The 26156-nt window shown below is 46.9% G+C and overlaps 3 protein-coding genes across 9 annotated transcripts in view; 1 reads left to right on the plus strand and 2 right to left on the minus strand.

The window, feature by feature from the left end:
• LOC310662829 (pyrin domain-containing protein 1-like) overlaps positions 1 to 26156 on the plus strand; it is a 742864-nt gene that overhangs the window by 282484 nt on the left and 434224 nt on the right. The gene's annotated exons all lie outside the window — the stretch shown is intronic.
• HSD3B7 (hydroxy-delta-5-steroid dehydrogenase, 3 beta- and steroid delta-isomerase 7) overlaps positions 1 to 26156 on the minus strand; it is a 72622-nt gene that overhangs the window by 23252 nt on the left and 23214 nt on the right. Inside the window, exon 1 of one of the 6 annotated variants that reach the window (XM_083409917.1) lies at positions 5075 to 5260. The exons of the other annotated variants lie outside the window; for them this stretch is intronic. The gene's annotated coding sequence lies outside the window, so the exon portion shown is untranslated. Of the gene's footprint in view, positions 1 to 5074; positions 5261 to 26156 lie in introns of those variants that run through there. 6 annotated transcript variants of the gene reach the window in all.
• Positions 6198 to 13252, minus strand: LOC310662351 (uncharacterized protein). The gene is made up of 2 exons (XM_083409154.1): positions 13164 to 13252; positions 6198 to 10905 (listed from the first exon to the last, which is right to left on the minus strand). Exon 2 carries the CDS (start codon positions 9204 to 9206, stop codon positions 6231 to 6233), a length of 2976 nt encoding a protein of 991 aa, XP_083265280.1. The 5' UTR covers positions 9207 to 10905; positions 13164 to 13252; the 3' UTR covers positions 6198 to 6230.

The following is a 26156-nucleotide window of genomic DNA, read 5'->3' on the forward strand; positions in this document are numbered from 1 at the left end:
TCTCGACTTCAGCAGGCCAGTTGTTTCCCCTATACCGCAAGATGCACAATTATCGGTCTGGAAAACGGTTGCCCCGGTGATCTATCACAGGTAAGCAAGAGGAGGGTTCTGCAAAATGCCAAAGGGAAGCGGTTTAAGGAAACTCTCGCAGGAAGAATGCTGGAGGGGAAGGGAAGAAATAAGCACAAGCTCTCTCCATTTTGAGAGGGGGTCTTCCTCCCCCTCCTCCGTAGGACAGTGATCAGCTGCAGGGCTTCTGGAGTTTCGTACAGATGTCCCCCTATTAATCTCAGCACCTGTCAAATGGACCATTTGGAAAGGTGTCCTGTTTCTGTTTCAACATGCCTGAGAGACACCCCTGAAGCAGCCAGTCACACCTGGTTTGATGCCTTCTAAATGGAGTTTCTCAGAGTGCTTCCCCCTTCCCCCGGGGAACTCTGGAATTTAGCTGTGTGAGGGGAATAGGGATCGGCTAACTAGCCAGTCTCAGCTCCCTTAGCAAACTCCAGCTTCCATAACTCTTTGGGGGAAGCCACAGCTGTTTAAAGTAGCATGATACGGTTTTAAATGTATAGCGCATGTGCGATCTAATATTCCAATATTAAATTCCCAGCACGAGGCCACAACCAGCACAGTACATTTTAAATTCCTTCTTATAACGCTTTAACAGCCACGGCTTCCCCCTGAAAGAATCTTGGGAACTGAAGCTTTTAAGGGTGCTGGGAATTGTAGCTCGGGGGGGGGGATTAAGTTCCCAGGATTCTTGGGGAGGAGGGAGCCATGGCTGCTATAAGTAAAGGGACCCCTGACCATTAGGTCCAGTCATGACTGACTCTGGGGTTGCGGCGCTCATCTCGCTTTACTGGCCGAGGGAGCCGGCGTACAGCTTCTGGGTCATGTGGCCAGCATGACTAAGCCACTTCTGGCGAACCAGAGCAGCGCACGGAAACACTGTTTACCTTCCCACCGGAGTGGTACCTATTTATCTACTTGCTCTTTGACGTGCTTTCGAACTGCTAGGTTGGCAGGAGCAGGGACCAAGCAACGGGTGCTTTAAGTACTGTGTGGATGGGGTCTCAGTTAATAGCTGCATAAAGGCCAAAAAAAACCAAAACCAAACCAAATAAAAAAAAAAAATGCAATCATGATTTTTTGTGGGTGGGGTGGACAGAACCTGGCATTCAGCATTCCGGGGTCCTAGTCACGTTCCTAATGAGTGGTGATAAGAGCAGACAATGTCGTGGAGTGAGACAGAACTTGCTTTGGCTGTGGGAGGTGCAAGATAGAGAGAGATCAGCTCAAAGCCGCCACACTTGCGTAGCCAGATTAAGCTTCTCACAACCCCAAACAGCAAATTACTAGGAAATCTGTGATAAGATGACATTGCTGCATTAGTCTCCTTTCCAAGTCTGCTTCCAGCAGATAAGTAAATGCTTTAGAATAAAACCTGCTTGTCATTTCTAACCACTCTCTCAAAGAGAAAGATCAGTTGGATTTATAATGGGCTAGGTTCAGAGTCCCATCCCCCCCGCGCAGTGGCGTAGCGTCGGTTGTCAGCACCCGGGGCAAGGCAAGTAATTTGCGCCCCCTAACCAGGTAGGGGCAGAGAGCTGCGAGTGCGAGCGCGCCCCCCCCCCCCGATGTTGTGGCCGGTGCGGCCGGCCCCCCCTGCACCCCCCACGCTACACCACTGCCCCCGCGGACATAACACCCTGCCCGCCACCCCACACCTCCCCACAATCTGCTCCAGAGGGCCCCTCAACCTTCCAGAGGAGATTTTGGGGGCGCACAGGGGGAAGAAATCCCATCTGCACAATCAAAAGTCTGTTTCATGCGCGGGATGCTGCAACTGTGATACTGCCCGTCAAGTGAAACAGGGGTCTAAACAAAAGCCATTACCTTACCCCCCCACCCCCCAATGGAAAATGTAGCAATTCCCCATTTGCAAATTATTCCAGATTTTAGTGTGTGCATGGGGTGGAGGGGCAGAGAGAGGAAAGGGGTGTGCAGAATGGAAGGAGAATCACAAGGTTTAGAGGCCTGCGCTTGGCACTGCCTTTAAAAGCAGCATATTTTAAAAGCGTTTCAATTTGCTGCCTTTTATGCACTCAGACTTTATATAGAAACACCGCCAGACAAGTCAAAGAGTCACTCTCCTTTTTTAAGCACTGGGACAAAGGCCTTTGGTCTGCATGCCAAGCCCCTTTTAATTGTTTAAAACCGTCTCTTGCTGTCATACATACTAGGGAATATAGGAACCTGCATGAGTCACATTCTTATATGCAGGTGGGGGGAGATCTTAGACACACCCGCTGCCCTCTCCAGAAGGCACCCCTCAAAATAAACAGAGGCTTAGTCAGTCCGACAAGCCAAAGATGCAGAAATCAAGACTGCTGCAAGTTTCCCCCTAGGAAACAAGGCCAAATTCATTCAGAAAAGCGGCACAAAAGCAGAGCATTGTTGCAGGTTTGCTGTCCAAGAACCAGCTCTATCACACAGTGGCTTTCCTTTAAAAAGAGAAGGCAGATCAAAGTCTGAGATCTCACAAAAGAACATTAATAGGGTGGGTGGGTGGTTTTTTTTGATGGCCCACGATGACCATTCACTGCCTCTTTGTTGAGGCCAATTACGGGAAGGCTAGTTTCGATTCACAGATTTCTCATAAATGTTAGGGTGGGAAAGGTGAAACATCCCACTTTCCTCCAGTAAAAGCATTTGGCAGGCTTGGAAAAGGAGCACCTTCCTCCTTGAGGATCTAATGTGGGGTAGCGGATCCGCTCCCTAGTAGGAGTGTCTCTTGCTTGTCTCTGCTAATGGGTCGCTTGTGTGCATGCATACACAAAACACAAACATGTATACAGATTCAGCTATACAGTGGTACCTTGGAAGTCGAACGGAATCCGTTCCGGAAGTCAGTTCGACTTCCAAAATGTTCGGAAGCCACGTCGGACGTTTGGGTTCCAAAGAACGTCCACAAACTGGAACACTCACTTCCGGGTTAGTGGCATTTGGGAGCCAAAACATTTGACTTGCAAGGCATTTGAGAACCAAGATATGGCTGTACTGAGTATTGCAAGATGGCATTAAGTGTTCATGGATATTTTTCTTACAAAGAAACACAAAACCCAAGTAAGCTCGTTCCTTACAAATTACCGCTGCTGAGGGAGTTCGGGTGGGTGTAAAATCCATTCAGCACAGTTCAACTGAAATACGAAAAAATGTGCCAGTTTGAATAGCAAGGGGTGCAGGGGTTTCAAGACTGCTTCGACATCACACCCGTCACAAAAAGCAGGTCCAAGAGTTTTTGCTGCCTGGGGCAAATTCAAAATTCGCTCCAGACAACTTATTTATTCAGCATCATCCAGATTTTGAGTCATATGGCTTCCCCCAAAGAATTCTGGGAATTGCAGTTTGTTAAGGGTGCTCGGAACTTTATCTCTTATATCAGGCTTCCTCAACCTTGGGCCTCCAGATGTTTTGAGACTACAGTTCCCATCATTCCTGGCCACTGGTCCTGCTAGCTAGGGATCATGGGAGTTGTAGGCCAAAAACATCTGGAGGCCCAAGGTTGAGAAAGCCTGTCTTATATAACAACTTTCCACACCCTTAAAAACTACAGCTCCCAGGAACCTTCGGAGGAGCCACAACTGCTAGAAGTGGTATATGCTTTGAGGCTACATTGTACCCAAACTTGATTAAGCATTCGCTGCAATCTCTTTGCAGGAAAATTGCACAGAGGGCCTTCATCCTGATTTGCCTACAGGATGTTTAATACGTCTTCCCACCATTTATTCACTCTACACTTTTCAATGAACTTCCCTGACACTTTCCTAACTGATAAAAGTCTGTTTCCTTTTTAAAATGCGGGTTTTTGCTGTCCTTGGACGACACAGTGCTTCAATCCACTTTTATTGCTAACCCTAAATCTCCAGGAATGCACTGTAATCCCTCTCACACACACACAAAAAAAACCCACACCGACAGTCTGCAGACACCCTAGATGCCGAACAAAATAGCAATGGCCATTCTCAAGACCAGGGAATTTTAGAACTCATTCCCACCCTACTGTTACAAAAGCCCAGCACCTGCCCCTCTCTCTGCCAAGCCGTGGCAAGAGCGCATGGGATCTCAGGCGCCTACACAGGATCCGTGTCCCTTTTGAGAATAGTAGACACGGTGGAGTCCGCCGTGCCTTAAGAAATAGGGCTTATTCGCCTGTTTACGGAAGCTTTTAATGTTTAATAAGTTATTGTATTTTAGTGTTTTATTGGAGGCTGCCCAGAGTGGCTGGGAAAACCCAGCCAGATGGGCGGGGTATAAATAATAATAATAATAATAATAATAATAATAATAATTTACACCCTCGGTCTGCTTGGAGGGGGTCCAGATCTTACAGCATGGCCCAGAGCATCGCAGGCATGGATCTCTCCCTTTCTTCTTCCCAGAAGCCACTTGCCCTCCTTCAGAGCTGTTACCCTGGCAACCTCCCAAATCTCCAGTCTCTGGTCCTACCTGGGACAAGGAGTTGTTGACTACCCTCAATTTCTCTCTGTTGTAACGCTTGCTTTTCCCTCAAGCCAGCAAGACTGGTTCGCATAAGGCAGCCCAGGAATCCTCACTTGTAGTATGTATTCTCCCTGCATATCACAAAGAACCCAAAATCCTAGCATTTATTAATTTCTAGGGTTTAGCCCAAAATCTCTAACAGTGCTTTGCGTTGTCCTCATCAGGGGAATCTACAGAACATGCCAACACCCCTTCTTAGCAATTTATTTTAAAAACTGTAAAGCTATTTGTGCTCATACATTACTGATATTATGTGCTCCTGCTGCAAACATATTTAGAAAAGATTAATCAAGAGTCAATGAAGCCCATATTCCCCAACTAAATTCAAAACCATTAGCTGAAAGAGTTAAGGAACTGGCCAATACAAATGCATTTCTAGAGCAATAAATTATCACAAAACTGCACGACGTAATTAAAATCCATTGAAATAAATAAATAACTCTGCGGTTTGCAGAACGCTTTGAAGGCAATTATTAGTGTGAGCATCAAACCTGTTGAAAGACCATACCTGGGCGAAATCAAAAGACGCAAATACCGGGAGGAAACCCTTTGTAGCAAAATCAAACGAAAGAAGACAGTCGCCTGCTTATTCGTTCAGCAGCTAGCATGCTGCAAACTTGAATCGCCTTCTGATCTACCATATGTAGAAGAGCAATTATCCTCAGATTTGACGTGTGAGGGTAAGCGCTAATGGAGTCCCTTATAAATGGCAGCCAAAAGGAAAGAAGGAAAGGAAACAAATGTCATGTTGCAGTCAGAAAAATACCACTCATTTTCTGCAATGTCAGGCTTTTCATACCATGACCGAATATATCTGGAAGCAGATGGTCAGCACGCAGCCGTCAGAGGGGCAGGTGCGGGGGACACAGTTCTGCTCCCCCCTTCTACACGTCCAGTCTACAATTCCTAATACAGTGATACCTCAGGTTACAGACACTTCAGGTTACAGACTCTGCTCGGGTTAAGAACTTTGCTTCAGGATGAGAACAGAAATCATGCAGCAGCAGCGCGGTGGCAGCAGGAAGCCCCATTAGCTAAAGTGGTGCTTCAGGTTAAGAACAGTTTCAGGTTAAGAACGGACCTCCAGAACGAATTAAGTTCTTAAGCCAAGGTACCACTGTATGTATAAAGAGCAAGATCAAAGGAAGCTAAACTAAACTCCAGATGTAGTTAGACTACTAGCTCCAGCCAATGTGGCCTATGGTCAAGGAATGATGGGCGCTGTCCTCCAAAAACATCTGGAAGATGCTAAGCTGGCTACCCCTGAGCTGGTGAGGTAGCCTTTGAGCAAGAGAGAAGCGGTTAACTAGAGAAGCAGCAGGGAATCTCAGGCCTGTTTGGTTGTTGGTGCTGGCAAAGCACCACACAGGGCTTCCCAGGGGCATCTGCAAACTCCCTTTTGGCCCTGCATCCAACATCATATATTTAACAAAATTTATATAGCGCTAGATTGTAGTAAAAAACCACCTTTTAAGTGGCTTGCAATAAATATATCAAAATTATCACTAAATAACAGTTAAAAACATTTAAAAATAAATGAAAGCATGTGTTTGTACATATCCTTATTATATATATATATATATATATATATATGCAGGTTTTGGTGTCCTCGGGTGTCTTCCCGTGTAAAAGTTGGGGTGTCTAGGCGACGTTTCGACGAGGTCTCACTCGTCATCTTCAGGCTGGTGCTTTCGGCTTCTTGTTACTGGAACAGAGCAGGATCTCAGTGTTTGAGTTCCTATAAATACTGTTGAGGAGGTGTGGTGTATAGCCTCCAATGTTCTGGGCAGAGAGGAGGTTCCCAGGCTGGTGTGCCTTTTCTTCTTTTGTTCCTTAATTACTTGAGGGATATCTTGAGTGATTTCTTGAGTGATTTCCTGAATCCCACTTAGGTGGGTCATTAGGTGTGGATTAGTTGCTAAAGCCTTCGTGTCTTGAACTCTTGAACTTTGTGAAGAGTTTTTCTGAGAAGATGGCTGTACTGCACTTGGTTGTGCTCTGGCTTGGCTTCGTGTATAGGGGCGAGCTGTGGTTTTGTGGCCTGTGCCAGCCAGATCTGTGTAGGGATTGCAGGGGGGTGCAGCATCCGGAGGTGCCACCCTGGTTTGGCTACTGGATGGTGTCTGTAATTTATCTGTGGAGAGGGTCTGGGTTTGGGTCTGGTGTGGTTGATTGGTGATGGCGTTCTGTGTGCCTCTGGATCTGGTGTCAGATTTTGTGGGGAGGGCTAATTTCCAGATGTCTGGCAAGCGGGATGTGTCGTCACGCTTGTTCATGTTGTGAGGGTGTTTCTCTATCTCGATGGCTTCCATGATTATTCTCTTGTGGTGATGTTCCATGTTAAAGAGCAATTTGGAATCTGCAAAATTAATTTCGTGTCCTGTTTCTTTCATGTGTTGGAAAAGAGAGGAAGTTTTTTCTTCTTTTTTGACGGCATTCTTGTGTTCTGCGATCCGTGCATTTATTCGTCTGTTTGTTTGTCCAATGTACGTGGCTGGGCAGACTTTGCAGGGTATTTCATAGACCCCTTGGTTTTCCAACTGAATTTTATCCTTGGGGTTTCTGAGGATATTGGCTATTTTTTGGTTGGTGCAAAAGGCTGTTTTGATATTGTGTTTATGGAGGATTTTGCTAATTTTATCTGTAGTGCCCTTGATATAAGGAAGGAGGGCTATGCCATTGTTTTCTTCTGTGTCTTGGTTTTTGGGGGGTGTTTCTTTTTGGATTAGCTTCGTAACCCTGTTTTGCTGGTATCCATTGGCAATTAACACATTTGAGAGATTCTGTAACTCAGTTGTCAAGTGGTCTTCGTCAGCCAGGCGTTTGGTTCTGGAGATGAGAGTCTTGGCTACGGAGTTTATTTGTGCAGGGTGGTGGTGTGATTGTGCATGTAAGTAGCGGTTGGTGTGTGTTTTTTTCCGGTAGATAGTGTGTCCTAGGGAGCCATCAGGTTTTTTGTAGATTAGGACGTCAAGGAAGGGAAGTTGGTTGTTGGTTTCTATTTCCATAGTGAATTGTATTTTGGGGTGTAGGCTGTTGAGATGTGTGAGGAAGCTATCCAGTTTTTCCTTCCCGTGTGGCCAAATTACAAAGGTGTCGTCAACATATCTGAGCCAAAGTTTGGGTTTGTGTTCTGACTTGTCTAAAGCATTGGTTTCAAAGTGTTCCATGTACAGGTTAGCGATGACCGGTGAGAGGGGAGATCCCATAGGTGCTCCTTCTATCTGTTTGTATCTTTGTCCATTGTGGATGAAGTACGTGTTGGTTAGGCAGTGGTTGGTCAGGTCCAAGATGTATTCGGGGGGATTGTATTTGTTTTGAATGGCTGTCAAGGCTTCATTAATGGGCACTTGTGTGAAGAGAGATACAACATCGAAGCTCACAAGTAGGTCATTGGGTTGTAGGTTTTGCTTCTTTATTGTTTCTATGAACTGGAAGGAGTTTGGAACGTGTGAAGAGATGGATTCTGCATAGGGCTGAAGTTGCTTGGCGAGAAATTTAGCGAGATTTTGTAGAGGTGAGCCTATGGAGCTGACTATTGGTCTGAGTGGTGTTCCTTCTTTGTGTATCTTGGGGAGGCCGTAGAGTTTGGGGCATCTGGATGATTTTTCTCTGGGGATGATTCTTAGCTGGATTTCTTCACTGATAGGAGAGGCTTTTATTTTGGATTTGGTGGTTTTTTCCAGATAGGTGGTGGGATCTGTTTTTATAGGTTGGTAGGTAGGGTCTTGGAGTAGATTTGATAGTTTTGCTTGGTAGTCCGATGTGTTCATCACAACAGTGGCATTACCTTTGTCTGCTGGGAGAATGATTATGTTGTTGTCTTTCCTCAGGTTGGTGAGTGCTTTCTGTTCTTCTTTGTGTAAATTGCTTCTGGGTGGTTTGCTGGAGCAGAGGATGTTGGTGACTTCAAGTCTGATTTTATTGGCTTCATCTGGATTGATTTTGGTTAGGCTAGCTTCGACTCCGCATATGATGTTTTCCGTGGGGATGCGTCTCGGGGCGACTGCAAAGTTGAAACCTTTGGAGAGTACTTTGGTTTCAGTTGAGGTGAGGATCCTGTCTGATATGTTATGTACTGTTTGTTTCATGGGTTGTTGTGGAGGGTGGCTGGGCTTCTGGCGTTTCTCTAGTTTGTGGAGTTTGTTGGTGTGTGTGTCTGTCTTGTGTGAGGTCTCCGTTTCAGCTCTCCAGATGGCTAGTTGTTTGCATTTGTCCCAGAGTGCAGGGTGGATTTTGTTACAGAGTTTGAGGTGAAGAGTGAGTAGATCTTTGTTGGTTTGGTTTAGTAGGTATCTTTTCTTGTGTAGTTCGTTTCTGATTAGAGATAGTTCAGTTCGTTTCAGGATCCTTTCGGTAGCTGGGGTTTTAGAGTGGAATTTAAGTTGGAAGCATGTGGGAATTAAGTTGTTGTCTCGGCAGTTGCGTAGGAACAAGAGATCACATAAGATGGTGGCTCTTCGGATTTCTAGTTTCTCGTAGGTTCTTGTCAGCTGGAAGGTTTCCTCCCCGTAGAGGTGAGATATTTGCTTTCGTAGATTTTCACGGGTACAGGAATGCAGGTTTTGGTGTCCTCGGGTGTCTTCCCGTGTAAAAGTTGGGGTGTCTAGGCGACGTTTCGACGAGGTCTCACTCGTCATCTTCAGGCTGGTGCTTTCGGCTTCTTGTTACTGGAACAGAGCAGGATCTCAGTGTTTGAGTTCCTATAAATACTGTTGAGGAGGTGTGGTGTATAGCCTCCAATGTTCTGGGCAGAGAGGAGGTTCCCAGGCTGGTGTGCCTTTTCTTCTTTTGTTCCTTAATTACTTGAGGGATATCTTGAGTGATTTCTTGAGTGATTTCCTGAATCCCACTTAGGTGGGTCATTAGGTGTGGATTAGTTGCTAAAGCCTTCGTGTCTTGAACTCTTGAACTTTGTGAAGAGTTTTTCTGAGAAGATGGCTGTACTGCACTTGGTTGTGCTCTGGCTTGGCTTCGTGTATAGGGGCGAGCTGTGGTTTTGTGGCCTGTGCCAGCCAGATCTGTGTAGGGATTGCAGGGGGGTGCAGCATCCGGAGGTGCCACCCTGGTTTGGCTACTGGATGGTGTCTGTAATTTATCTGTGGAGAGGGTCTGGGTTTGGGTCTGGTGTGGTTGATTGGTGATGGCGTTCTGTGTGCCTCTGGATCTGGTGTCAGATTTTGTGGGGAGGGCTAATTTCCAGATGTCTGGCAAGCGGGATGTGTCGTCACGCTTGTTCATGTTGTGAGGGTGTTTCTCTATCTCGATGGCTTCCATGATTATTCTCTTGTGGTGATGTTCCATGTTAAAGAGCAATTTGGAATCTGCAAAATTAATTTCGTGTCCTGTTTCTTTCATGTGTTGGAAAAGAGAGGAAGTTTTTTCTTCTTTTTTGACGGCATTCTTGTGTTCTGCGATCCGTGCATTTATTCGTCTGTTTGTTTGTCCAATGTACGTGGCTGGGCAGACTTTGCAGGGTATTTCATAGACCCCTTGGTTTTCCAACTGAATTTTATCCTTGGGGTTTCTGAGGATATTGGCTATTTTTTGGTTGGTGCAAAAGGCTGTTTTGATATTGTGTTTATGGAGGATTTTGCTAATTTTATCTGTAGTGCCCTTGATATAAGGAAGGAGGGCTATGCCATTGTTTTCTTCTGTGTCTTGGTTTTTTGGGGGTGTTTCTTTTTGGATTAGCTTCGTAACCCTGTTTTGCTGGTATCCATTGGCAATTAACACATTTGAGAGATTCTGTAACTCAGTTGTCAAGTGGTCTTCGTCAGCCAGGCGTTTGGTTCTGGAGATGAGAGTCTTGGCTACGGAGTTTATTTGTGCAGGGTGGTGGTGTGATTGTGCATGTAAGTAGCGGTTGGTGTGTGTTTTTTTCCGGTAGATAGTGTGTCCTAGGGAGCCATCAGGTTTTTTGTAGATTAGGACGTCAAGGAAGGGAAGTTGGTTGTTGGTTTCTATTTCCATAGTGAATTGTATTTTGGGGTGTAGGCTGTTGAGATGTGTGAGGAAGCTATCCAGTTTTTCCTTCCCGTGTGGCCAAATTACAAAGGTGTCGTCAACATATCTGAGCCAAAGTTTGGGTTTGTGTTCTGACTTGTCTAAAGCATTGGTTTCAAAGTGTTCCATGTACAGGTTAGCGATGACCGGTGAGAGGGGTGATCCCATAGGTGCTCCTTCTATCTGTTTGTATCTTTGTCCATTGTGGATGAAGTACGTGTTGGTTAGGCAGTGGTTGGTCAGGTCCAAGATGTATTCGGGGGGATTGTATTTGTTTTGAATGGCTGTCAAGGCTTCATTAATGGGCACTTGTGTGAAGAGAGATACAATGACCTACTTGTGAGCTTCGATGTTGTATCTCTCTTCACACAAGTGCCCATTAATGAAGCCTTGACAGCCATTCAAAACAAATACAATCCCCCCGAATACATCTTGGACCTGACCAACCACTGCCTAACCAACACGTACTTCATCCACAATGGACAAAGATACAAACAGATAGAAGGAGCACCTATGGGATCACCCCTCTCACCGGTCATCGCTAACCTGTACATGGAACACTTTGAAACCAATGCTTTAGACAAGTCAGAACACAAACCCAAACTTTGGCTCAGATATGTTGACGACACCTTTGTAATTTGGCCACACGGGAAGGAAAAACTGGATAGCTTCCTCACACATCTCAACAGCCTACACCCCAAAATACAATTCACTATGGAAATAGAAACCAACAACCAACTTCCCTTCCTTGACGTCCTAATCTACAAAAAACCTGATGGCTCCCTAGGACACACTATCTACCGGAAAAAAACACACACCAACCGCTACTTACATGCACAATCACACCACCACCCTGCACAAATAAACTCCGTAGCCAAGACTCTCATCTCCAGAACCAAACGCCTGGCTGACGAAGACCACTTGACAACTGAGTTACAGAATCTCTCAAATGTGTTAATTGCCAATGGATACCAGCAAAACAGGGTTACGAAGCTAATCCAAAAAGAAACACCCCCCAAAAACCAAGACACAGAAGAAAACAATGGCATAGCCCTCCTTCCTTATATCAAGGGCACTACAGATAAAATTAGCAAAATCCTCCATAAACACAATATCAAAACAGCCTTTTGCACCAACCAAAAAATAGCCAATATCCTCAGAAACCCCAAGGATAAAATTCAGTTGGAAAACCAAGGGGTCTATGAAATACCCTGCAAAGTCTGCCCAGCCACGTACATTGGACAAACAAACAGACGAATAAATGCACGGATCGCAGAACACAAGAATGCCGTCAAAAAAGAAGAAAAAACTTCCTCTCTTTTCCAACACATGAAAGAAACAGGACACGAAATTAATTTTGCAGATTCCAAATTGCTCTTTAACATGGAACATCACCACAAGAGAATAATCATGGAAGCCATCGAGATAGAGAAACACCCTCACAACATGAACAAGCGTGACGACACATCCCGCTTGCCAGACATCTGGAAATTAGCCCTCCCCACAAAATCTGACACCAGATCCAGAGGCACACAGAACGCCATCACCAATCAACCACACCAGACCCAAACCCAGACCCTCTCCACAGATAAATTACAGACACCATCCAGTAGCCAAACCAGGGTGGCACCTCCGGATGCTGCACCCCCCTGCAATCCCTACACAGATCTGGCTGGCACAGGCCACAAAACCACAGCTCGCCCCTATACACGAAGCCAAGCCAGAGCACAACCAAGTGCAGTACAGCCATCTTCTCAGAAAAACTCTTCACAAAGTTCAAGAGTTCAAGACACGAAGGCTTTAGCAACTAATCCACACCTAATGACCCACCTAAGTGGGATTCAGGAAATCACTCAAGAAATCACTCAAGATATCCCTCAAGTAATTAAGGAACAAAAGAAGAAAAGGCACACCAGCCTGGGAACCTCCTCTCTGCCCAGAACATTGGAGGCTATACACCACACCTCCTCAACAGTATTTATAGGAACTCAAACACTGAGATCCTGCTCTGTTCCAGTAACAAGAAGCCGAAAGCACCAGCCTGAAGATGACGAGTGAGACCTCGTCGAAACGTCGCCTAGACACCCCAACTTTTACACGGGAAGACACCCGAGGACACCAAAACCTGCATTCCTGTACCCGTGAAAATCTACGAAAGCAAATATCTCACCTCTACGGGGAGGAAACCTTCCAGCTGACAAGAACCTACGAGAAACTAGAAATCCGAAGAGCCACCATCTTATGTGATCTCTTGTTCCTACGCAACTGCCGAGACAACAACTTAATTCCCACATGCTTCCAACTTAAATTCCACTCTAAAACCCCAGCTACCGAAAGGATCCTGAAACGAACTGAACTATCTCTAATCAGAAACGAACTACACAAGAAAAGATACCTACTAAACCAAACCAACAAAGATCTACTCACTCTTCACCTCAAACTCTGTAACAAAATCCACCCTGCACTCTGGGACAAATGCAAACAACTAGCCATCTGGAGAGCTGAAACGGAGACCTCACACAAGACAGACACACACACCAACAAACTCCACAAACTAGAGAAACGCCAGAAGCCCAGCCACCCTCCACAACAACCCATGAAACAAACAGTACATAACATATCAGACAGGATCCTCACCTCAACTGAAACCAAAGTACTCTCCAAAGGTTTCAACTTTGCAGTCGCCCCGAGACGCATCCCCACGGAAAACATCATATGCGGAGTCGAAGCTAGCCTAACCAAAATCAATCCAGATGAAGCCAATAAAATCAGACTTGAAGTCACCAACATCCTCTGCTCCAGCAAACCACCCAGAAGCAATTTACACAAAGAAGAACAGAAAGCACTCACCAACCTGAGGAAAGACAACAACATAATCATTCTCCCAGCAGACAAAGGTAATGCCACTGTTGTGATGAACACATCGGACTACCAAGCAAAACTATCAAATCTACTCCAAGACCCTACCTACCAACCTATAAAAACAGATCCCACCACCTATCTGGAAAAAACCACCAAATCCAAAATAAAAGCCTCTCCTATCAGTGAAGAAATCCAGCTAAGAATCATCCCCAGAGAAAAATCATCCAGATGCCCCAAACTCTACGGCCTCCCCAAGATACACAAAGAAGGAACACCACTCAGACCAATAGTCAGCTCCATAGGCTCACCTCTACAAAATCTCGCTAAATTTCTCGCCAAGCAACTTCAGCCCTATGCAGAATCCATCTCTTCACACGTTCCAAACTCCTTCCAGTTCATAGAAACAATAAAGAAGCAAAACCTACAACCCAATGACCTACTTGTGAGCTTCGATGTTGTATCTCTCTTCACACAAGTGCCCATTAATGAAGCCTTGACAGCCATTCAAAACAAATACAATCCCCCCGAATACATCTTGGACCTGACCAACCACTGCCTAACCAACACGTACTTCATCCACAATGGACAAAGATACAAACAGATAGAAGGAGCACCTATGGGATCTCCCCTCTCACCGGTCATCGCTAACCTGTACATGGAACACTTTGAAACCAATGCTTTAGACAAGTCAGAACACAAACCCAAACTTTGGCTCAGATATGTTGACGACACCTTTGTAATTTGGCCACACGGGAAGGAAAAACTGGATAGCTTCCTCACACATCTCAACAGCCTACACCCCAAAATACAATTCACTATGGAAATAGAAACCAACAACCAACTTCCCTTCCTTGACGTCCTAATCTACAAAAAACCTGATGGCTCCCTAGGACACACTATCTACCGGAAAAAAACACACACCAACCGCTACTTACATGCACAATCACACCACCACCCTGCACAAATAAACTCCGTAGCCAAGACTCTCATCTCCAGAACCAAACGCCTGGCTGACGAAGACCACTTGACAACTGAGTTACAGAATCTCTCAAATGTGTTAATTGCCAATGGATACCAGCAAAACAGGGTTACGAAGCTAATCCAAAAAGAAACACCCCCCAAAAACCAAGACACAGAAGAAAACAATGGCATAGCCCTCCTTCCTTATATCAAGGGCACTACAGATAAAATTAGCAAAATCCTCCATAAACACAATATCAAAACAGCCTTTTGCACCAACCAAAAAATAGCCAATATCCTCAGAAACCCCAAGGATAAAATTCAGTTGGAAAACCAAGGGGTCTATGAAATACCCTGCAAAGTCTGCCCAGCCACGTACATTGGACAAACAAACAGACGAATAAATGCACGGATCGCAGAACACAAGAATGCCGTCAAAAAAGAAGAAAAAACTTCCTCTCTTTTCCAACACATGAAAGAAACAGGACACGAAATTAATTTTGCAGATTCCAAATTGCTCTTTAACATGGAACATCACCACAAGAGAATAATCATGGAAGCCATCGAGATAGAGAAACACCCTCACAACATGAACAAGCGTGACGACACATCCCGCTTGCCAGACATCTGGAAATTAGCCCTCCCCACAAAATCTGACACCAGATCCAGAGGCACACAGAACGCCATCACCAATCAACCACACCAGACCCAAACCCAGACCCTCTCCACAGATAAATTACAGACACCATCCAGTAGCCAAACCAGGGTGGCACCTCCGGATGCTGCACCCCCCTGCAATCCCTACACAGATCTGGCTGGCACAGGCCACAAAACCACAGCTCGCCCCTATACACGAAGCCAAGCCAGAGCACAACCAAGTGCAGTACAGCCATCTTCTCAGAAAAACTCTTCACAAAGTTCAAGAGTTCAAGACACGAAGGCTTTAGCAACTAATCCACACCTAATGACCCACCTAAGTGGGATTCAGGAAATCACTCAAGAAATCACTCAAGATATCCCTCAAGTAATTAAGGAACAAAAGAAGAAAAGGCACACCAGCCTGGGAACCTCCTCTCTGCCCAGAACATTGGAGGCTATACACCACACCTCCTCAACAGTATTTATAGGAACTCAAACACTGAGATCCTGCTCTGTTCCAGTAACAAGAAGCCGAAAGCACCAGCCTGAAGATGACGAGTGAGACCTCGTCGAAACGTCGCCTAGACACCCCAACTTTTACACGGGAAGACACCCGAGGACACCAAAACCTGCATTCCTGTACCCGTGAAAATCTACGAAAGCATATATATATATATATATATATATCAGTAAAGGAGAACAAAACACATCAGCCCATACGCATTTGAATAGGCTGGCTTAAACAAAAATGCTATAAGCACGCATCCGAAAGAGTACAGTTAAGACGCCTGTCTGAAATCAAGAGGCAGGGAGTTCCTCAGATGCTGCCTGTAGCAATGATAGATAGGGCAACAGATAAAGGGCAAGTGAGTTTGGCTTAGACAAATGACCTTCCGGGACACATGGGGAGGAGGTCTGGCAGGGATAAACAGGGGAGCAATATGTCAGCCTTCCCTAGCCTGGTGCCCCTGCCCCAATGGTTTCAACCACAATTCCCATCATCCCTTACCCATTGGCTCTGCTGGAGCACAACTCAAGGATATGGGAAGCCATCTTACACTGAGATAGACCATCTATACTGACAAGAAGTGGCTCTACAGCATTTCAGCCAGGAAATGTCTCCCAGTCCTACGTGGGGATGCCGGGAATTGAACCAGGGACCTTCTGGGCACAAAAGCAGATGCTCAACCACTGAGCTACAGCCCTTCCCCCAGGTGGGGAGAAGCTGCAAGATGTGGTCATTTCAGTTGTATTTCTGTAGGCTTATGCCCTTTACTTTGCCAGAGAATTGCTTACCCGCGTCCCCAGGACCGAGAAGAGAATAAAAAAAATTCCAGGAAAGTTTCTTCTTTGGAGAAAAGAGTTTTATTGCAAATCTGTGCACAGAGACAGTCAGCAGAATATAGTTTCTGAAATCTGACTGTCCAGCAATACGCATCTGCAAGCCTTCTTATACTTTAGAGTATTTACCCACCTCCCAGACCTCCCCCCAAAACTTCCCCAATCAGCTGGCAAGTTTCCAACTTATTCCTTATATGGCACATCTATATTTGCTGGCTAAGGCTGCTAGCTAAGCACTTCTTCTGCTGGTTAAGCATTTTCTCTGCTCAGTAAGCACCCCCTCCCACCTCCTTGTACACGTGTATTCTTTTGCTAGCTAAGCATTCCCTTCGTATCTCTTCTTATCTTGCATTACTTAAAGCAGAAGCAAAGCAGGAAACATCTTGCTAGTGGTTTTTAGTTGACAGCAGTTTTTGGCTAGGCAGGAAACGACCTTCTGACCTGTAACTAACATCAGCAGTTTCAGATAGCTGGTTAGACAGGAAACGGCCTCCTGACCTGTCTGATTTAGACTTTGCAAATAACTGCATTTTTGGGTTTGAGCTTGTGTAACCATCCTAGCAGAGTGCCGGAATTTACTATGTGTAGATAATATTAATGATTAACCGTTCCCCTCTCCCTTCACTCCCTCCTCTTCTTCTGAACAACCTAATACTTAGGTTCGTTCTGGGGTATGGGCCTATACTCCCTCATCACAGCGATGACTGTGGGTCCTAGCTTCCGTGACAGGAGTCTTTGCATCATTTGCTGCAAGCATTGCAATAAGCAGGGGATACAGAGGCAAAGAAGCAAAAGGATTAATAGAGGTCCTGCTAATAATACTATAACATTCCTGAGCCAACTGCCATCAGGGAGCCAGGAATACATCCAACCCCATGCATCACTCCCTGTGGCTTTCAGCGGGTTTGCAGCTATCATTGTTTCCATGTGGTTGATGGTGGCTGAAATATTTGCTGACTGGTCTGAAATGTACATGCAGCAATGGGAATGAATTAAGGCACAAACTCCGCCCTTAGAGGCAAGGACTACATCCAAAGCGTAACGATTTTGAAGGACTACCTCCCTTATCTCTGACATTTCCTTATTAATTGCTTTTAAGGCCGAGATGGTGGAGTTAAACAAAGCCTCGGTCCAGTTTGCCAATCTATGCAGATCCCGGTAATTCATGGCTACACCCAAAGGGGGTAGAAGGGACCTAGAGATGGCTGTGCCGGTATACTGGTTAATAGGTGATTTCGCGTCCCTTTTGTTACGCAGACGGACTGTTGGGAGCTTATCCATCTTATACACCAGGGGTACGACTACTCCTAAAGTACAGGTTCCAGAAAAGGCAGAGGGGATTTCTTTGTAGGCTCTTGTGCCGCAGAGCAACCACAAATCAGACTGGAGCAGGCAGTTAGATCTGCTGCGCGCCGTCATCCAGGTAAACCAAGTATAAAAATCGACACACATAGCATCATAAATGGAAGTACCTTTTTGGAAGCAGGAGGATCCGTTAATATACTCATAAGTCCAATTGCAATATGGATAGTGACCTAAAAAATTGCTGCTGTTATGATTGAAACGGAGACAATGAGGTGCCTGTTCCATGAGTGACAGAAACACTGGGGGTGAATAGGTGCGACCATCTGACATAAGATTACTAATTCTAAATGACTCATTTATTGGAATACTATGCAGTAGTATGCCAGGCTTCTTAAATTGTGGAGGGATATGCATACAAACCCAGCATTCAGAAAGATTAAGCATAGAAGAGAAACGATCTATATCTCTAACATAGGTATTATTACTCCAAATCTGATGATAGGGCTCTGACCGGCCGGTTTTCCGTATATGTGAGTCATCTCCCAGACCCAACCCAAGTAGGGCTAGTACCAGAAGGGTCAAGGGGATGGGGGCTGGTTGTTCCCTCCCACAAAATCGGTGACGCTCATGCCAGCAAAAGAAAACACACATCCATATGACAAGAGCGGTTGAGATAACCCCTATCCACCAACCCCAATCCTTCCATGGTTCCTCCCACCAATATTCAGGGGGTGTGCTCATTGTTGAAGAGCTCACTGATATTTGTGCCCGACTATCTGTTGAGCCTCAAGGATGAGAGTCCACTGGTGAGCTGATGCTCCCACTACGTGGGTCAACTTTTCTGCTAACCCTGATGGGTGGATTGAACCACTTGTTTAGCAATTTCAATGCACACCTGGTTAAGGCTCCCACCCCGTTCCGTCCCATCTATCGCCTGCATTAAGAGTAGGACCTGGTCTATCAAATGAGGTTGGTACAGTGCTCTACCTCCCATATAACAGTTGACTACCCTCCCACAACAGCAAAAGCGGTCCAGAACTCGATAGAGTTCGAGCGTCTCTGCAACTTCCCGTATGAGCACTATCCACGCATGCCGGACAGTGGTGTGGGAGAGGAGCCACAACGGGGCAGTGGGGTGTTTTAAGACGGCAATCTCATCAAATTCCAGTTTCCAATAGCCATAGAGCACACCATCTCTTACCACCGGTAAGACGAACCAGTCGTAGCAGAGTCCATCAGGCCAATAAATGCGGTATGGCTCAGTGGGGTCAGGGCTGTGGGACATAAAGCAGATAACAAAAAGAAAAGAGAAAGTCCCTATGGAAATATTAAATGTCCTGGTGAGCTTCCTGGGTTAGTCCTGGCACGGAGTTGGGGACGCTGCCCGCGGGCGCCCCTCCCATCCAATTCTTCAGCTGTGCGTTGAGATATCAGCTTCCGGTGTGATATCAGCAGAGCGGTCGTCTGCCAGGCGTCTGGAGATGGTCAGCCGAAGGGAGTTCTCTGGATCTGGTGTTACTGTCCAATCCGAGATGGCTTTCTTCACTCGAGTATGGTGGACCCACGGGGTGATGCCGGCAACCTTCACAGCAGTAGGAGTAGAGAGTAGCACGGTGTATGGTCCCCTCCAGCAGGGCTGTAGGGGGGCTCGCTGCCAGTCTTTCACCCACACTTCATCACCTGGCTCGAACTGATGGAACGGTTCAGTCAACACACATGGGGTGCGAGCCTGGGTCCACCTGTTGAGATAAGAAAGAACTCGGGAGAGTGACTGTACATAATTATTCAGTTGCACATCTTGGCTAACATACGGATTTAACATTCTAACATATGGGACTGGTCTCCCAAACAGAACTTCAAAAGATGACAAGTGGGTCCGTTTTGACGGAAGACTGCGGACCCTGAGTAATGCCAAGGGCAACATGGCCACCCAATTAGACCCGGTTTCCTGTGTCAGCTTGGACAGCTGATTCTTTAGAGTTCTGTTCATTCTCTCTACTTTTCCAGAACTCTGGGGTCTATAAGCAGTATGCAGCTTCCAGTTGATCTGGAGCGCTTTTGCCAGCCCCTGTAGGATTGCGTGAACAAATGCTGGTCCATTATCAGATCCTATGGACCTTGGCAATCCATAGCGAGGGATGATTTCCCTAAGCAGGCACCTGGTTACTTCAAATGCCTTTTCAGTCTTTGTGGGCCATGCTTCGACCCATCCGGTGTAGGTGCACACTGCTACCAGCAGGTAGCGGTGCAGTCCACAACGGGGTAATTCAGTAAAGTCCACGACAAGATCTTCCATAGGTGCCGTTCCACTGTGCTGAATCCCTGGGGGAGCCAGTGGTCCGGCTCTGGGATTATTCTTCTGACACAGCAGGCATTTCCTGGAAATCTGGGCTGCCAGTTGGTAGAGGTGGGCTATATAGAAGCATTTTTCCAGCTGCTTGGTTGTAGCATCGGGTCCTATGTGGGTTGAATCATGGTACCTCTGAATTATTTGCCGCGAAAGAGACTCTGGAATCCATATCCTGTCATCAGGGGTAAGGTACCATCCTTCTTTGGTCAATGTCAGTTCCTGGGCGTCTGCAGTGTCCTTTTCCTGCTTGGTATAAGCTGGCTTGTCAGCGGTGCTTAAAATCTCTTCTGGGACTAGTGCTCCGATAACCGGGATGGGGGCTAGTTCCCGAGCTGCTTCCTTGGCCACTTTGTCTGCCAATCGATTTCCTCTGGCCACTTCCCCTGGTCCAGTTGTGTGTCCATAACAATGGATAACCGCTACCGCTTCAGGCTCCCATACAGCATCCAGAAGGTTCAACAAAGCTTGTGGGTGGGCCACCTGGTTTCCTCTGGAGGTAAGCAAACCTCTCTCTTTCCATAAGGCTCCGTGGGCGTGTAAGGTCAGGAATGCATACTTAGAATCAGTATAGATGTTTATCTTCTGTCCCTTTGCCAGGCTCAGGGCTCTGGTAAGCGCAGTTAGTTCTGCCAGCTGGGCCGATGTTCCAGGCGGGAGTGACTTTGCTTCGACCACCTGGTCGTCCAGGGCTACCACTGCATAGCCTGCTTTTCGCTGCCCAGCCTCGACAAAGCTGCTTCCATCCACAAACCATGAAAGCCAGTGGGGGTCTGCTTTGTCTTTGAGATCAGGCCTGCTGGAATATACTTCGTCCATTACTTCAATGCAGTCGTGCGTCTGCTCCTCACCTTCTCCTACCGGCAACAGGGTAGCTGGGTTGAGGGCGGTGGTGACCTGGAACTTCAAACGTGGGTGCAACAATAACATCTGACACTTCCTCATCTTCGCTTGGGAGAGGAAATAGGTACCCTTCATGTCAAGCAGTGCTGGGACTGCATGCGGAGTCACACAAACAGTGTCTTGGCCAAAAGTAAATTTGTCTGCTTTGTTCAGTAGGGTGGCTACTGCCACAACTGCTCTCATGCACGGCGGTAAGCCTTGTTCTGTAGGCGACAGGCGCTCAGATAGGTATGCCACGGGCTGCTGCCAGCTTCCCAATTTTTGGCATAGCACTCCCTTTGCTGTTCCCTGGTCTTCATCCACAAACAGGGAGAAAGGCTTCTCAGGATTTGGGATACCCAGCGCTGGTGCTTGCTGCAATGCCCTTTTCAGATCCTTGAAGGCCTGCCGTTGCTCCTCTCCCCACACAAAGGGGTCCTTTTCAGTTCCTCTGGTTGACTCGTGCAGAGGCTTGGCAATTGTGCTGAAGTCAGGGATCCATATTCTACAGAATCCTGCCGAGCCCAAGAAACCACGAAGTTCTCTGCGATTCTTTGGCTCTGGAATCTGGATAATGGCTTGCTTCCTTTCTTCTCTAAGGGTCCGTTGCTGATGGGATATATCAAATCCAAGGTATTTTACAGTGGGTAGGCATATTTGGGCCTTCTTCTTAGATACCCGGTATCCTGCTTCAGCCAAGTGATTCAACAAATCCTTGGTGGCTTTCATACACGTGTCCTCGTCTGAGCAGGCCAAAAGAAGGTCATCCACGTACTGTAACAAGACCCTGTGTGGGCTGGTGGGGAAGCTAGACAGGTCCGAGGCCAATGCTACCCCAAAAAGGGTTGGAGAATTCTTGAAACCTTGTGGAAGCCTCGTCCACGTATATTGCACCTTGGTGCCTGTTCCTGGATCCATCCATTGAAATGCAAACAGGGGCTGACTTTCCTCTGCCAGACGGCAGCAGAAGAATGCATCCTTCAAGTCCAGTACCGTGAAATAGCAGGCAGTAGGAGGTATTAAGCTCAACAGTGTGTAAGGATTGGGCACATTGGGGTGGAGGGTTTCCACGGCTTGGTTGACCAATCGGAGGTCTTGGACCGGACGATACGAGTTATCTTCCTTCTTCACCGGCAAGAGTGGGGTGTTCCACTGAGATTGACACTGCCTCAGGATGCCATGGCGAAGTAACCGTTCCAAATGTACCCATACTCCTTCTGCAGCTCGCCGGGGGATAGGGTACTGGTTCACAGCCACAGGGTTGGCGAATGGTTTGGGCTTGACTATTATAGGTGGGATGTTCTTTGCCATTCCGGGCGGGTTGCCTTCTGCCCATACACCAGGGTTTACTTTTTGCAGGAGGTCTTCTGGAATAATCCCCTCCTCTTCTTTTACCATCATTAAGCGCCAGTGTTCCCTTAAGGGTACTTCTAAGGAAAGCTCTCCTGTTTGCCCTGTAGTCATTGTCACTTCTCCTGTCGGTTGAAAGGAAATCTGGGCTTGCAATTTTGATAGCAGGTCTCGGCCCAATAATGGGATGGGACACTCTGGTATATATAAAAACTTGTGTTGGACTACTTGGCCACCCAGGCGACAGACAACAGATTGCAGGAATGGGGCTCTTTGTGATTTGCCTGTAGCTCCTATTATGTTAATTGTTTGCTTGGTGGGCTTGGACACTGGTACTGGCAAAACAGAGTGGGCGGCTCCTGTGTCAACCATAAAGGGGATAGTTTGGTTCCCTGTTTGTATTTTGACCATGGGCTCACGGGAACCTAAAGCAGCTGGGCCCGGTCTGTCCTAGTATTCTTCCTCCTCTCTCAGGCTCATCATGCCGGGCTGCCTTTGGGCTGAGGGGTACCAGGGAGGTCCCTGTCCACGTCCTCTACCCCTGCTGGCATTTGTCGATGACCAAGGTCTCAGTTCCTGTCCAGGTCCCCTGGGGGTTGGGCCTGGGGCTCGTTCTCCTCGTCCTCTCCCTCCTAAGTGGGCCTGTGGGCATTCTCCTTTCCAGTGCCCTTCCTGCCGGCAGATGGCGCACTGATTCCTCCCCAGGCGGCCTTGCCCTCCTCTTCTTCCCTCTGATTGTAAGTGGTTTGAGCCAGTTCTAACATCCACTCAAGGGTGTGGCCCATGAACCCCTCGTGTTTTTGAATTTTTCGGCGGACATCGGGCGCTGCCTGAGCTACAAAAGCAGCCTTTACAATAAGGGCGTTGGCAGCCTCATCTGGGTCTACAGGAGTATACTGACGGTAGGCTTCCTTCAGGCGTTCCAGGTAAGCCCCTGGGGCCTCTTCATTCCCCTGCACTACCTCTCTGACCTTCACAAAGTTGGTGGGTTTCCTGGCTGCCCTTCTCATACCATTTAATACGTTCTGGCGGTAGGTAGTGAGGGTTTTCTGGCCATCAGCAGTCTGATAATTCCAATTCGGGGTACTATCAGGGTATCCTGTTATAATGTCTGGATCCGGTGTTCCCTGTGCTCTCATGTGTACTCGAGCTTCAACATGGATTCGCCTAGTTTCTTCTGTGGTTAGCAGCGCATCCATCAAATACTGCACATCATCAAAAGTGGGATTATAGGTTTTAAAAATCCCTTCAAACAATTTTATAATTTTAGCTGGATTCTCCTCAAAGGAAGGATTTTGATTTCTCCAATTACAAACATCTGCACTTGAAAAGGGTATATGCTGGACCGTGTAGGTCCGTGGTGCCTCCGCCCCACCAGGCCCTGGAGGTCCCGGTGGGTCATAAACCCTTCGGAGGGGCATTACTCCGACCCCACCCTTTTTCTGTGCCTCATGGGACTTATGGAAGGCTGCCCTGGTTGCTGCTTCTATCCATTCCTTCTGCCATTTCTTCCCTTGTGTTGAGGAGCATCCTGCTGCAGCCAACACGTGGGGGCTAACATCCACTTTTTCCGCATAGGGTTGTACATACTGTTGCAATCTCAAAGACTGATACTGAGTCCACTCTCTTCCCTTCTTTGCTAACTCAACCAATCCCTTTACAAATTCCTCATCATCCTCTTCTTCCTCTTCTGATTCATCAGCCTTGGGGGGTTCAGGCTGGGGGCTAGCTCCTCCCGGTGCTTGGGGACCTGGGCCTGGGGGAATTGCTAGAGGGGCAGTTGGTGGAGCATAGGGTGGTGGCGGTTTGATGATTCCCCCCTCCTCATCTTCTGGGTCTGGTATCACCGGGGGCTTTTCTGCCTTCCCTGCCGGTCGAACTGTACAAATTGTATTTCGTGGGGCGTCGCCTTGGCAGGCTTTCAACCACGGTGGATTCTTTTCTACATTGGTTTTCCAAGTAGAAATGTAAGGGATTTGGTCGGGGTGGACATTCAATATGTTCTGGTATAATGGGCTGATTAGTTGCAAATCAAAGCTTCCTCCTGACGGCCAATTAGTTTGTGCGGGCCAGTCAACTTCACATAATGTCCTCATTCTCTGTTTTCGCAATCTGATTCCCCAATCATCATGCTTTGTGGCCGCTTTCCAGTTCTTTAAAAAACATTCCAGAGGACTACATTGGCTTGCCCCAGACCCCATTTTTTTTTTTTTTTTTTTTTTTTTTCCAGATACTCCGCACCTGACTGGGCTGTAAATTCTTTCACAGTTCACACGATACAGATTGTGGTCTGCACGAGGTCGCCCTGGCAGAAAACGCACAACCCTGCAATCGCTCGGCCAAGGGGAACGCTAGGCCCCGACCCACACTTGACAACAATTCAGTCACTGGAGTATCTGACATGCAACATATAACATACAAATCACACCATTATAATTTCAACATGCAACACACAAAACACACCAATACAACTTCCCCTCTGTTTCCCTTTTACCCAACCTTACTGGCGGCAAACTACTGCAATCGGCCAGTTCTCCCCTCTGTTTCCCTTGTACCCAACCTTACTGGCGGCCCTCTGCACAACCAGGTGAGGCTTGATCAGACCTCGCCCCCCTTTTCCTTGGGGCCCACGCCCTGTCCCTTGGGCTTACCGTTTTCCGCTGCGGATTCCCTCCTGGCCAGTCCTCTTTCCTCCCTCGACCGAGGTCCCTACTCAGGAGCGGTGTGGCCGGTTTCCCCCACGAATCAGTAGGGTGCGCGCTGAAGCCTGCAAACTCCGGTCCGAGCTGTTCACCTGGTCGAGCCTGGCTCTTCCCGGCCCCCTTGGGGTGGGGCAATTCCCGGCCAATGCACCAAGCTGTAGGCTTATGCCCTTTACTTTGCCAGAGAATTGCTTACCCGCGTCCCCAGGACCGAGAAGAGAATAAAAAAAATTCCAGGAAAGTTTCTTCTTTGGAGAAAAGAGTTTTATTGCAAATCTGTGCACAGAGACAGTCAGCAGAATATAGTTTCTGAAATCTGACTGTCCAGCAATACGCATCTGCAAGCCTTCTTATACTTTAGAGTATTTACCCACCTCCCAGACCTCCCCCCAAAACTTCCCCAATCAGCTGGCAAGTTTCCAACTTATTCCTTATATGGCACATCTATATTTGCTGGCTAAGGCTGCTAGCTAAGCACTTCTTCTGCTGGTTAAGCATTTTCTCTGCTCAGTAAGCACCCCCTCCCACCTCCTTGTACACGTGTATTCTTTTGCTAGCTAAGCATTCCCTTCGTATCTCTTCTTATCTTGCATTACTTAAAGCAGAAGCAAAGCAGGAAACATCTTGCTAGTGGTTTTTAGTTGACAGCAGTTTTTGGCTAGGCAGGAAACGACCTTCTGACCTGTAACTAACATCAGCAGTTTCAGATAGCTGGTTAGACAGGAAACGGCCTCCTGACCTGTCTGATTTAGACTTTGCAAATAACTGCATTTTTGGGTTTGAGCTTGTGTAACCATCCTAGCAGAGTGCCGGAATTTACTATGTGTAGATAATATTAATGATTAACCGTTCCCCTCTCCCTTCATTTCTACAGTGATACGATGAGAGCTTTTGCACCTTGTGACGTGCCATGTTTTAAATTTCGAATTTTGCAATTTGTGTTTTTTAAAGCACCATTCTTCATTGAGGTTGCTGGAGAGCAGCCTATAAGCCTTCTGAATAAAGTTAACTGGAAACCAATGACGTTGGGAGCTATACTGGAGCGAGTTCTTCTTTCCTCTCAGCGAGCCACACTTATGAGGCCAACAGCTGCATTTCAAAACACCTGAAAATTTCCAAACACTCTTGGAAAGGCAGGCCCACGTAGAGTGTGCTGCAGCCATCCATTTAATTTCTGGCAGGGATGAAACATATAT

Source organism: Podarcis tiliguerta, assembly GCF_965153285.1.
Source record: "Podarcis tiliguerta genome assembly, chromosome: 13".
Taxonomy (NCBI): domain Eukaryota; kingdom Metazoa; phylum Chordata; class Lepidosauria; order Squamata; family Lacertidae; genus Podarcis; species Podarcis tiliguerta.